This window comes from Globicephala melas, chromosome 7, assembly GCF_963455315.2.
Source record: "Globicephala melas chromosome 7, mGloMel1.2, whole genome shotgun sequence".
NCBI classification, from domain to species: Eukaryota; Metazoa; Chordata; class Mammalia; order Artiodactyla; family Delphinidae; genus Globicephala; species Globicephala melas.
The window spans coordinates 60,874,384-60,888,871 of NC_083320.1; the positions used below are offsets into that span (position 1 = coordinate 60,874,384).

The 14,488-nt window shown below is 39.8% G+C and overlaps 1 protein-coding gene across 4 annotated transcripts in view; it reads left to right on the forward strand.

Annotated features, from left to right (window-relative positions):
- METTL8 (methyltransferase 8, tRNA N3-cytidine) overlaps nt 1-13,245 on the forward strand; it is a 133,311-nt gene extending 120,066 nt beyond the window's left edge. For all 4 annotated transcript variants that reach the window (XM_060302265.1, XM_060302266.1, XM_060302263.1 and 1 more), the window contains 2 exons: nt 12,001-12,216; nt 12,304-13,245. In XM_060302265.1, the coding sequence (XP_060158248.1) occupies nt 12,001-12,123 (123 nt within the window). In that variant the 3' untranslated portion in view covers nt 12,124-12,216; nt 12,304-13,245. The remainder of the gene's footprint in view (nt 1-12,000; nt 12,217-12,303) is intronic.
- Nucleotides 13,246-14,488: the final 1,243 nt, after the last annotated feature.

Below are 14,488 nucleotides of genomic sequence, written 5' to 3' on the forward strand. Positions count from 1 at the left end.
GTTTAATGAGGTCACCTCCTATAAGAGATATAGGTGATATATTGCTTTGATCATTTGACAAGCATGACTTCAGGGACAGAGCGTGATCCAAGAAGCCAGGTCCATTCCAGGACCTGGATCTAATATCTGGAATCTCAAGAAGTCTGGACCTGGGCTCTCATGTGGGAGGACTTCTTAAGGGAATTATTTTTCCTTCCTGGCTAAAGAGGCACTGACGAAGAAATATCTCTTCTTTTGCTGCCATTGGATGAATACATCTAGCTAGCTAGCTAGCTATCATGTATCAAATTCCTGACCTATTAAGATTTGAAGTGAGCCATAGAAAAGAATGAAATAATGCCATTTGCAGCAACATGATGGACCTAGAGATTATCATACTAAGTAAAGTAAGTCAGACAAAGACAAATATGATATCACTTATATGAGGAATCTAAAAAAAAATGATACAAATGAACTTATTTACAAAACAGAAATAGACTCACAGACATTGAAAACAAACTTGTGGTTACCAAACAGGAAGTTTTATATATATATAAAACTGAATCACTTTGCTGTACACCTGAAACTAACAACATTGTAAATCAACTATACTTCAATTAAAAAAAAGATTTGTAGTGGTTTGTCACATAGCTATAGTAACTGGAACACTGGGAGACTGGAGAAATTAAGAGATGCCAATGAAAATTGAGGACATTCCAGTGAAACAATCAAGTAGAGATATCAAGTAGTTAGTTGGGTATATGAACGTAAGCAGACAACTGGGCTGGAGATATGCCATTGGCGAACAGCATGTAGATCCTATTGAATTTCATGGGACCAGGTGAACTCACCTGGGGCAGGAGGTTGGGTAGAGAAGAGGAGCTAGTTCAAGACCTCACTCTGAGGAAATCCAGTGTTTAGAGGTAGGAATGAGGAGGCAGAGCCAGAAAGGGGAACTGAGACAGAGTGCCCAGTGAGGCCATGAAGAATCTGAGAATGGTTTGTCACAAAAGCTGAGAGAGACAATTATTCCCAGAACAACGGTAGTGATCAACTTTGTAGAAAACTATCCAGAGTCAAAAAAAGATAAGAGAAAAATGGTCGTTGGATTCAGCAGCAGAGAGATCACATGTGACCTTGAAAAAGAGCAATTTCAGTGGGAGTGGTTGGGACAGAAACATATGGGGGTTTTGATCTCTGAGAGATGGAAAAACAGTATGTTATTTCAGAAAAAGGTGGATCAGCCATGCCGTATGCAGCTAGCTTAAGTGCTACTGAAACAGCACAGTTTACCTGCTTTGAGGAACAGCATAAATTTTTGGCATCAGAACTGGGTGGAAAGAGCTATGTGCAAACTAAACGCACTGAACTTCAGTTTCTTCATCTGTAAAATAAGGATGACACTACTTCTTCATAGGGTTGTTATAAGCACAAATGAGATAACATTTTAGTACGATGCTAGGCATATAGAAGTCTGCTCAATGCTCGTTCATTGAAAACACACTTATTGAGTGCCTACTGTGTGCCAGGCCCTGTGCTGGGTGCCTAGGATCCAAGAATGGGAAGTTTCAGTCTGTGATCTCCAGAAAGTTACAGGCTAGTGAGGAGATAAGCCTACAAACAGTTGCATTAGTGTGAGATCATTGCATCAGTGGGACTGTGACAAAGGAGAAGAAAACCTGAAGTGTGTCTGAGGGAGTGAAAGAAAGCTTTGTAGGAGGACCAGCATTTCATCTGTGACTTGAAGGCACGGGGTGGGTTTGCCAGGTGCACAAGCTGCGGAGGGTATTCCAAGCAGAGAGAACATCATGTGGAAAGCCTCAGGAATGGGACTGAGCACAGGATGTTCTGGAACTGTAGGTAGCTGAGTATTCCTGGAGTATAAACTGTACAGAACAGGTAGAGGTAATTGAAGGAAGGTGCTACTATGAGGCCAGGCCGGTGAGAAGGAAGAGGAGGATGAAGAGCCTCATTTGTCATGCAGGGAAGTTGAGACTTTGTCCCGAAGGGATAAGGAACCATGGAAGTGCTTGGCATAGGCAGTGACAAAACCATTCTTAGGCATGGAAGATGGACTGAGAGTTTCCTTAGCTTTGTAAAATGCCCTGACCTTTACTCTTAAAAAATGGTACCTCTGACCAGCGCTCAGCAGGACAAGTGCTAGCATTTGTTTTTCTAACTGTGACACTGGACTATTCTCATTCTTTTGTAGGGAGGAACTCATGGGCCAATAGAACAGAATAGGGAACCCAGAAAGAGACTATGCCAGGGGAAAGTCTGAATTAGCTTTCTATTCTTTCTGTGGAGGATGATGTCAGTGTCATGTGAAGATCAAAGAGCACATAGCAAAAATAAGTCGGGAAAAGTATTAAAGAGATATAATAAATTTAATAGTGATATGAGATATTTGTGATTTTGTGATATTTGTGGTATTTGCAGTTTTATCAATTTGTGATTTGATGTTTTCTTTCTCATTCTAAATTCATTTCTGTACATACTTTTATATCAATGATTTTGCATTCTTTTTCTTAAAGAAGGTTTTAAAAATTGAATATGCTTTAGAACTCCACAGAATCTGGATAAACCATTGAGTACTGCATTATCTTTATTGTTCCCGTAAACCTGCCTGCAACTTTGAAAATATTTTATTCAACTCTCCTCAGTTTCCCAGTTTGAGCCTGCCATCTGTTTCTAGGACCATGACTGATACAGTAGTGTTCATGTTAGTCATAATCTTTGTCCTTCACTTATACATTATAATCTTTTGTATATATGGAGAAATTCACAATCTAAAAAAGAATACATGAGATATCTATATCTATCTACTTATCAATCCATCTATTCTCTGTGTCTGAATATATATAATGTATACATATATGTCAATGCCATATATAGATTAAGTAATTATTAACAGTGCTCCTTGGAGGAGAACAAGGGGCAGAGGTTAGATGAGGAATTACTTTCATTGTATTCCCCTTTTTTATTGTTGAATGTTTCTCGTGTTTATGTATTTATTTTTCAAATTAAATTTTGGTTTCATTTCTGTTCAGACTAATTCACTAGGCACTTTTTGAGGGAGGACAAAGCACAGAGTTGGGTTTCACTCAAGTTTAGTCAATATGGTTTATCTTAATGTTCTCTGTCCACACAAAATTTTCCTATACTCAGAAGGTTTCTGGGACTGGTGACGGGTCCCTAAAGAATAGAGTAGCCTAACATTGTCCAACAAGTAATGGGGATAAAAGTAACGCTTTTCATTTTATTCAGATCTTACCTTTGTTAGAAAATATTCTCTGAGGTCTTATGAGGAGAGATTACATTACTAGAGGACAATTTTTATTTTTATGCACTTTTGAGGCTCTCCCTAGAGTTTCATAGTAGTTTTCAGGCATAATGTGAAATGCCCACACTATTTTTCACACATCTCCCCAGCCATACAGCTGACCCCCAGTTTCACACTCTCTTGAAGCAGGAACACATATCCTGGGAACCCGGATATGCAAAATACATTCCGGCCCCATCCAGCTGATTGAGGCCAAAGCCGCATTCCTTGGCAGGGAAACTTGCCCGGAGTAGGCAAGTGTTGACCTTAAAACTAAAATAGCCAGTTATTGTACCAGCAGAATGGATTCATTCAGGAATAGCAGAAAACTGCACTTCAGGTAAGCACGCTGTAGCAAAAACTATGGGCAAGTCTGGAGAAACAACGGAGAGGAACATTCTTTTATAGGAGAAAGGGGAAGTTGGGCTGTTATAAAGAAAGAGTCCATTGGAGGAAACTGGGAGTTCAAAGTGTAGTGACTTTTCATTGGCTGAGTTGTGATGATGGTCTCTCATTGGCTGAGCCGTTGCCAGGCGAGGAAAAAAATCTTCCTTCCTCCTGCTGGGGTAGTAAAGGAGTAACCTTTTTCCTGTTGGAGATGCAAGGTAGTCTAGTCCTATTTGGGGTCTGCAGATATCACGGAGTTGTAGAGTGTGGGAGCTCCCACTTCTGGCCTTCCTGACTCCAATTTTTTTTTTTTTTTAATAAATTATGAGGGTTTTAAAATATTTATTTTTGGCTGCGTTTGGTCTGCATTGCTGTGTGCGGGCTTTCTCTAGTTGTGGCGAGCGGGGTCTACTCTTCGTTGCAGTGTGCAGGCTTCTCATTGCGGTGGCTTCTCTTGTGGAACACGGGCTCTAGGCGTGCGGGCTTCAGTAGTTGTGGCACGCAAGCTCAGTAGTTGTGGCTTGTGGGCTCTAGAGCACAGGCTCAGTAGTTGCAGTGCACAGGCTTAGTTGCTCTGCAGCATGTGGGATCTTCCTGGATCAGGGATCAAACCCGTGTGCCCTGCATTCGCAGGCGGATTCTTAACCACTGCGCCACCAGGGAAGTCCCCTGACTCCAATTTGAATGAAGTTTCCTTTTTTTCATTTTCACATGAGTAACTCCCCTGTGAGGATTCCCCTCACACACTCCGGGTATGCAGAAGACTGGAAAGATGGCTAGAATCATTGTAAAAGAAAGGAAGTTTGTTGGGTGGAAGCCCTTTGGATGCCCATGCATCACATTGCAGAGCAGCCTGCCTCTTGGCCTGCTGGGATAGAAGCCCTGGAGCCAGGGAGGCAGCTGAGGTCTGGGAAGTTCTGCTAGGGAAGGGAGGAAAAGGGGCACCTCTTGCTATGCAAACATATCCCCACAAACCCAGAAAAGAAAGAATGGAGAAATATGGACTTCAAAGTTGAGTTTGTTTGCTTTTTATTTTGGTCCTTACTTGTCTTTTGCCAGCAAGTTATCCGCTCCAATCACTGAATGCCTTGGGGAAGCGACCAATTTCTGGAATATATCTGACAGTACTTTACTTTGGATGTTTCTTCCCTACATAAATGATTTCATCAAGGCCAGAGAAGTATGCAGCCATGTGACTTCACCCCCACCAACCAAATACTTTCCATCCTCCTCATGCCTCAAATTCTTTTAATAAAACAAAGCCTTATATTCCACAATTAGAGATAAGGCATACTACCCTAGGAGATGGAGCATGTTGGCTTAAATACACGGGAAGGTTGTTAAGGGATCCCCTCAGGAAAATCCCCTCCATGGGGCCTGAAGATCCTCTGACACCTCATTGTAAAAAATTTTTCTTGCTATGGGAAGCAGATGGAATTTACAGGCTGCGACTTTAGTCTGTTCTTCTTAAGCAAGGCACATATGAATCTCTTTGTCCTTCCTCAGAAGATAGGCTTTATTTATTTATTCATTTTTAATTTGGCCAGCCGGGTCTTAGTTTCAGCACGCGGGATCTTCGGTGCGGCATGCGGGATCTAGTTCCCTGACCAGGGATCAAACCGGGCCCCCTGCATTGGGAGCACAGAGTCACAGAGTCTTAACCACTGGACCACCAGCCTCAGAAGATAGGCTTTATATCTGCGTCAAAGGACAAGAACATCTGCAAATACCCTACTTTGTTTAGGAATCATGCTCACTCTTTGTGTTTCTGTAAAATAGAACAAAGAAACCTACCCATCAGTGACTCAAATGAGATAAAAGAATTGTGATTGGAAGACCCCAAAGACCTTTGATTTCTACCTTGAAGAAAGAAATACAGAAGCTCAACACTGTGGCTCCCTCCCCTTCCTATCACCTTGGATGGCTTGCAAAGACTTGGCTGTAAGAGAACACCCCAAACCCCACGAAAGAACTACCAGTTTCTGGGCCTGAACCATTACGATGGCTGAAGAAACACAGTATGCGTAATGCCCAATCTTGATTTTTTTTTATTAACTGACTTTTTCTTGAGGTATATAACATATAACAAGTAACATATGGTTGAAATGTAGTTTGATAAGTTTTGATGTATGTATCCACCCATGAAATCATCACCACCATCAAGATAGTGAAAATATCCATCACTCCTGAAAGTTTCCTTGTGCCCTTTATGATCCCTTCCTCTGTACCTCTCCATCTCCTCATCCACCAGGAAACTACTAACCTGTTTTCTGTCACTATACATTAGTTTGAATTTTCTAGAATGTTATATTAATAAACTCATACAACACATACTCTTTTTTGTCTGGCTTCTTTTGCTCAGTGTAATGATTTGGAGATTCATCCATGTTGTTGAATGTGTCAATAGTTTATTCCTTTTTATTGCTGGGTAGTATTCCATTGGGTGCATATACCAGTATTTGCTACCCATTCACCCATAGATGGCCGTCTGGGTTGTTTCCAATTTGGGGCTATTATAAATGAAGCTGCTATGAACATTCAAGTACAAGACTGTGTAGATGTATGCTTTCTTTTCTCTTGGGTAAATACCTAAGAATGAATGTCTGGATCATATGGTAGGTGTATGTTTAACTTTCTAAGAAACTGACAAACTGTCTTCAAAAGTGGTTGTGCCATTTTATATTCCCACAGCAGTATATATGGGTTCAAATTCCTCTGCCTTCTTGCCAACACATGATATGGTCAGTTATTTTAATTTTAGCCCTCAGTAGGTATATAGTGGTACTACATTGTAGGGTTTTTTGTTTGTTTTTTACATTGTAGTTTTAATTTGCATTTCCTAATGACTAGTGATGCTGAGCATCTTTTCATATGCTTCATATGTGTACTTGCCATCCATGTCTGTTTAATTCTCTTGCCTATTTTTTTTTAATTGTGTGGCTTGTTTCCTTATTATTGAGTTTTGAGTTTTTTTTATATATTCTGGATGCAAGTCCTTTATCAGATATAAGCTTTGCAAATCCCATTTGCAGGTAAGGATAATCAACTAGCTTTTGGTCTCATCAATTTCTTCTATTGATTTTGTTTTCTATTTCGTTGATTTGCGCTCTGATTTTTATTTCTTTTTTTTCTGCCTACTTTGAGTTTCATTGCTCTTCTTTTCCTAGTTTCTTAAGGTGGAAAATATAGTCATTAATTTGGGTCCTTTCTTTTCTTTTATATAGGCATTTAGAGCCATAAATGATCTTCTAAGTACTTCTTTAGCAGCATTGTACAAATTTTGATGTGTTGTATTTTTTTTAATGAATTTATTTATTCATTATTTTTATTTTTGGCTGCGTTGGGTCTTCGTTGCTGCGCGTGGACTTTCTCTAGTTGCGGCAAGTGGGGGCTACTCTTCATTGTGGTGCACAGGCTTCTCATTGCGGTGCTTCTCTCGTTGTGGAGCATGGGCTCTAGGTGCATGGGCTTCAGTAGTTGTGGCACAGGGGCTCAGTAGTTGTGGCTTGTGGGTTCTAGAGTGCAAGCTCAGCAGTTGTGGCACACAGGCTTAGTTGCTCTGCAGCATGTGGGATCTTCCTGGACCAGGGCTTGAACCCATGTCCCCTTCATTGGCAGGCGGATTCTTAACCACTGTGCCACCAGGGAAGTCCCTCAGCTTATATATTCTTGATTATCCTATTCTTTTCTGGTCTTCTTTTGGATTGAGTATTTTTTATGATTCCATTTTATCTCCTTTGTTGATTTATTAGCTATAACTTTTCATTTTGTTATTTTAGTGGCTGTTTTAAGGTTGTTACTATATGTTTAATTTATTACATTATTTAGTATAATGTTCACATGATATTATACCACTTTACATATACTATATGAATTTTATAATGGTATACTTCTATGTCTCCCTCCCAACACTTATGCTATTGTTTTCCTGTGTTTTACTTATGCATATGTTATAATCCCCACAATGTATTGTTATTATTCTTGTTTAAACCATCAATTATCTTTTAAAAGATATTCAAATTATAAGAAAAATAAATTTAACATATTTGGTTATGTAGTTACCATCTTTGTTGCTCTCTATTCTGTGTGTGTCCATAAAGGTATATCACCCTTTATTGTGCTTCACTTTATTGTGCTTTGCAGATATTTCAAGTTTTTTTTTACAAATTGAAGGTTTGTGGCTACCCTGCATCTAGCAAGTCTAGCAGCACTATTTTTCCAAAAACATTTGCTCACTTCATGTGTTTGTGTCACATTTTGGTAAATCTCACAGTATTTCACACCTTTCCTTTTTTTTTTTTTTTTGCCGTACGCGGGCCTCTCACTCTTGTGGCCTCTCCCGTTGCGGAGCACAGGCTCCAGACGCGCAGGCTCAGCGGCCATGGCTCACAGGCCCAGCTGCTCCGCGGCATGTGGGATCTTCCCGGACCAGGGCAGGAACCCATGTCTCCTGCATCGGCAGGCGGGCTCTCAACCACTGCGCCACCAGGGAAGCCCCACACCTTTTCTTTATTATTATATTTATTACAGTGATCTGTGATTAGTGATCTTTGATGTTACTACTACAACTCACTGAAGTCTCAGATGACGGTTATTATTTTTTAGCTTTATTGACTTTGTTGTATTCATTAATTAAGGCATGTACATTGTTTTTAGACATAATGCTGTCACACACTTAATAGACTACATTATAGTGTAAACATAACTTTTATATGCACTGGGAAGTCAAAAAATTTGTGTGATTCACTTTATTGTGATATTCACTTTATTGCAGTGCTCTGGAACCGGACCCACAATATCTTTGAGATATGCCTGGTGTTAGGCATTTTTATCTGGTGTTATTTTCCTTCTGCCTGAAAGATTTCCTTTAACATTTCTTATAGTGCAGGTCTGTTAGTTATGAATTCTTTCAGCTTTTGTATGTCTGACATAGCCTTTGTTCTAACCTCTTTGAAAGATATTTCGCTGGGTATAAATTTCTAGGTGATGCTTTTTTTTCTTTCATTTATTTAAAGATGTTGCTCCACTGTATTATCCTTGCATTGTTTCCTATGAAGAATTTTCTGTCATTCCTATCTTTGATTTTCTGTACATAATGTGTCTTTTTTCTGTGGCTACTTTTAAGAATTTCTCTTCCTCATTGATTTTGAGCAATTTGGTTCTGATGTGCTTTAGTGTAGTTTAGTTTTCTTCATGTTTCTTATGCTTGGAATTCATTGAGCTTCTTGGATCTGTGAGTTTATAGTTTTCATCAAAACTGGAATATTTTCAGCTATCATTTCTTCAAATAGTTTTTCTGTTCCTACCCCAGCTTGGATATACAGTTACATGTAATTTAGGCTGCTTGAAGTTGTCCTACAGCTCACTGATGGTCTTTCCCTTTTTTTTAAATCTTTTTTTCTCTCTGTTTTATTTTTGGATAATTTCTATTGCTATGTATTCAAGTTTATTAATCTTTTCTTCTGCCATTGACTTCATCAGTGAAATTTTCATCTCAGATGTTAGTTTTTATCTTTAGAAATTTGATTTTTCTCTGTTTCTGATAATTTTTTTGAATATCTAGAATACAATAATAACAACTGTTTTAATGTCCTTGCCACTAATTCCTGTATCTGTGTCAGTTTCCTATCAGTTTCAGTTGGTTAATTTTTCTCCTCATTTCCTGCTTCTTTGCATACCTGATAAGTTTTTGCTGTATGCAAATATTGTGAATTTTATTCTGTTGGGAGATGGATATTTTTGTTTGCTTATAAACATTCTTGGGTTTTGTTCTGGGGTGTAATTAAATTATTTGGAAGCAGATTGAACATTTTGCAGCTTGTTTTTGAGATTTGTCAGGTGAGACCAATTCCCCACTAAGGTCTTACTTAGTACTTTCCTAAATGCCTTGCGAATTTTGAGGTTTATCAGATTAGCTGGTGGGAACAGTCAGTATTTCTTGTCCTGTGTTACTAATGAACACTGTTCTTTCAAGCCCTAAGATTGCTTTTTCTCCAGCCTGGGTGTTTCCTTGTTCACATGGGTTGGTGTGTACTCTACTGAATGCTCAAGTGGGAATCTCTGCAGATTTCCAAAGTTCTCTCTCTGTGGAACAATTTCCTCCCTCAAACTCCAGCCTTCTTGATCACCCAGGACTCTCAGCTTGTTCTTCTCAACTCAAAGAGTCTGCCATACTCCTTCTGGGTTCCTCCTCCCTGCACTATTATCTAGAATCTCTCTCAAGGTCAATCATAGGGCTCATCTTGTATCTTTCAATGCCTGATGTCCAGCGCTTAGAAAACCATTGTTTTATGTATTTTGGGTTCTTTTTTTTTTTCAGGTTTGGGGTGGGGGTGTTGGTGGAAAGGGGAAAATCTGGTTGTTCTGGAATGGAAGCCAAATCTGGTCCCTGTTACCCCATCTTGGCTAAAAGTGGAGGTTCTCCTCACATGGTATTTTAAAAAGAATAAGGGGAATGTGAAACCCTTTGAGTTTTTTCTTTCTAGTTCTCCCAGAGTTCCCATGTTGCTGTAATAAGAAAGAATTAAAGTAAATTCTGACCCAGATAGAGGAGGCAGATCCTAATTCCAAAGCGGGAAACACTGATAGCAACTCATCTCTGGTACAGAGAATTTAATAAGGGAAGGAGGGAGAGACACAGCGTATCATGCCATTGCAGAGAGGTTCCTCATCACTGAGCCCCACTTTTTCCCAAAATGGGAATTTTGTTAGAAACAATCTCTGGATTCAGGAAGTCAGATATTGGGATGCCACATGGGGATATTTCCCATGGAGAAGAGGGGTTTATTCCAGAGGTAACAATTCTCAGGGGAAGTGGTGGAGGACAAACAATGTAGGAAGAAGTCATTTTAACATTGTGACTTGCTGTTAGATAGTACCTTTAGAGAATTTGCCACATCATGGGTTTCCCACCCACTTCCCTGCAGAAACTCATTGTCTCAGCATCCCTTGCAGCTGTAGGTAACACAGACATATGATCTGGGATCCACCAATCAGCTTCACCCACACCAGACTTTGAATCAAAAGCTTGTGTGCAAGTAGCAGACACTGGCTGAATCCATTCTGGTAGGGTGCAAAGAGCAACACCCCAGTTTACAGAGGCAGCAATGCCAAGGCCTCTAGCAGCCCTGTCCAGTGCCTGGTGCTGGGAGTATTAGCAGCACCTTGGGGTGGTAGAGTCTCCCTAAACCAATTTGCTGTGTGTTTTGTGAATTTCCCAGCTGTGTTGCCTCCAACACAGTTTGTAGCATGGTTTTCTGGCACTCTTGGGAGAGTCTGTGTGTGTCCTAATATCCTTTAGTACAGAGATTAGCAAACCTTTTCTGTAAAGGAATTGTTAGTTATACAGATTGAATTGTGCCCTCCCAAAATTCGTATGTTGAAGTCCTAACCCACGATATGATGCTATTTGAATATAGGGCTTTGGGAAACAATTAGGCTTAGATGAGGTCATGAGAATAGGGCCCTTATGATGGGTGTAGTGTCCTATAAAAAGAGACACCAGAGAGCTTGCTGTCTGTCTGTCTGTCTCTCTCTCTCCTCCATGGGAGGACACAGCAGGAAGGCAGCCGTCTGCAGCCCAAGGAGAGAGCCAGCTCTCCCCAGAAATCAACCAATGCTGGCAGCTTGATCTTGGATTTCTAGTCTCCAGGACTGTGAGAAAATAAATTTCTGTTGTTTAAGATACTCAGTCTATGGTATTTTATTGTGGCAGCCTGAGCTAAGACATTAGTAAATATTTCAGGCTTTGTGGGTCACACAGTCTTTGTCACTATTCAATTCCGCCACTGTAGCATGAAAGCAGCTATAAGACAATATGTAAACAAATGAGTGTGACTGGGCTCCAATGACATTTTATTTATGGATACTGAAGTTTGAATTTCATATAATTTTTATGGGTCAGGAAATATCATTCTTTTTAAAAAAATTTTATCCAGTATTTTAAAATGTAACAATTTTCCTTGACTTTCGGGCCATACAAAAGTAAGTGGCAGGTCAATTTGCTGAGCTCTGCAAAAACATTCCTTTTGTGCTTAAAGGACCTACTGTTGGTGTCTGATTTGCAGCTAGGAGCCCGGACTAATACATTTAGCCTATGCCTGTTTCAGAGAAGTTTATTCTTAAGCCACTGAGATAGACAAACATCCACTCTGCTTTTCTTCAACTGCCAGAGAAGAATTTTCTACATAAACCCATGGGTCACCTGCTGCAATTTTTAGCAATCCATAGACTCCTTGCACTGTCTAATATATTCCCAGCATCTCTTCACGAGGAAGGATTTTAAATAGATTTTTGTTTCCCCTCTCCTACAGATCACCCTGCTCTGGAGAGCCCTTGCTCATCTGAGTGAGCTATTTGTTTTGTTGTCATCTGAACCACATGACTGTGGAGAGACACAGCTCAGCAGCCATAGCTGTAGCTCAGCCTCTCTATAGCTGACAGGAAAGATATGTGAAATAAGACACACAGAGATGGCAATAAAATCAAGGAGGCTGCAAGATGAGTCACTCCCCGGACTCATTTGTAAGGTAGGTTTAGGAAACTGTACCACACTCATCTGGAAGCTCAAACATACGAAAGTCATTGACATTTAGAGTCTGCCCCTTTTTTTCCAGGCTCTTCACTACAAGACTCAGACTCCGTTTGCGTTTTCAAATAGAGTACCTCGCCTAATAAAAATATGATGCTTAGCAACAGAAATGGATTACAACTATATTTAGCCAAACGAAAGCTGTATAAAAATATACTGGACAGTATGATTGACACAACTGGCAATTCCTCTTGTCCTTTACTGACAGTATCACCTGGTTTATATGCTGACGTGGAAGAGCCTCCTCAGTCTGAGGTGATTTGATTTGTCAGGGGAACAATAGGAAGGCAGAGGCTTAGACGAGAAGGCTTCTCTTTCTGCCACCTCCTATGTTACAGGTTTGGAATTTATAGAATTCCTGCCTACCTTAGGTACTCTCTCTACCTTTGAATACTGGATCTTCAATTTTACTTTTGAAATTATAGTAATTCAGTAATTGGAAAAGAAAGCAAGTGAGTGTTATTGGGGGACCTGGAAGAAGGTACCTAAGAATGAGAGAAAAAGTGGACTCTCCAAACTTCAACAGTGACAGGTTGTGTTGATTGTAGGATGCAGTGAGAATGGGACTTGACCTCTGTGGTTTTCCTCCCCAAAACCCATAACCCCAGTGTAAACATGAGAAAAACATTGGGCGAATCTCATTTGAGGAACGTTCTACAAAATGCCTGACGAGTCCTCCTCAGAAGGTCTTTAAAACTAGGAAAGACTGAGAAACTGTCAGAGCCAAGAAGAGCCTAAGGAGACATAACAACTAAATATAATGTGGTGTCCTGGATGGGATCCTGGAACAGAAAAAGGACATTAGAGGAAAACTGAGGAAAGCAGAATAAACTATGGACTTTGGTTTGTAACAATATATCAATTTTGATTTATTGATTGTAACAAATGTACTATACTAATGTAGGATGCTAACAATAGGGGAAATTGGGTGTGGGGTATATGGGAACTCTGTACTATCATCACAATAATTCTGTAAATCTAATACTGTTTTAAAATAAAAGCTTTATTAAAAAGAAAAAATTAGACTTTCCCTTTTGCTAGACTTATTCCCCAGCCTTCCACAGACGACCAGAGACAGCAGTTGCTCTCTACATTGTGCTCAATTTGCAGTTTATTATCTGCGGCTGGGTGATAGAAGAAATAAAGGATCAGCTACACATTTTTAAACTAATTTAGACAAAAACCGGAATTAAAGCAGTGCACAAAAAAATAACTTCCCAAAGCATTTTGTTTTTTGTCAGTGTGAATAGAACATAATCTGTGAGAAACTCCAAGATGGAATCCGACCGTTTGTTTTTAACACAACAGCTGAACTCTCAGTGGTTTCCTGCAATAACTACAATCGTTGCCTATAGACAGCACCTCTTCCAAATTAAGGAACGTTCCTTGAAGTTCTCATTAAACGCATACGACTGTTTGGGAGTTGATATCCTGGGAGCTCTGATTGTTCAAGTTACTCTTTACAGAGTTGAGTTTTATATAAAGCAGAAGCATTAGGAGGAAACTGAAATGTACTCTGCAAAGTAGGTTTGTTTTAAGTATGTTATTCAGTACAAATATCTCCTTTGGTCGTTTTATTAGAGAAAGCCTTTCTGATTACTACTCCATGACTGTGCTTTTAGCAGTAATTGCTCCCCTTAAGATAACCTCACAGAGGTCATTCTTAAACACAGAAAATTGATGATTGATTATCTTGTCACTGCCCTTCCCAATTGGCCACAGTCTAAGCTGGCCATAGGAAAAGGAGAACTCTCTTGAGGTGTCTTTTTAGCAGCAGAAGACAGTGAGGGACCTGAAAGCTCTTTCTGCTGCCTTCACGTCCTATTTTGAGTTGAGGGGCTGCCTTGACAGAAGCAGCTGCCTCAAGTCATTTTGATGCTGGTCTTTACCTTTCTGCTCTTTATATGAATTGAGTTCTGGTGCTGGACCTTTCTCTCTGCTTTTCTTTTGCTTTCACAATAAAGATTTAGTAAAGAAAAAAGAGGAAGATCTGGGACTGGGTTTCAGCATTCTCAGCTTTGCCATTAAGTGGATTTGTTACTCGGGCAGAGCACTCTGGTTCTCTGTGCCTCAGTTTCCTAAGCTGTAAAATTGGATTCATAATATGTGCACCAATTATTTAAGTGTTACAGTGAGGGTCAATGATCATAATAGATGTCAACATTCTTTTTAAGGTTTAAAATTTAGGATAGAGTCATATTTAAATACTT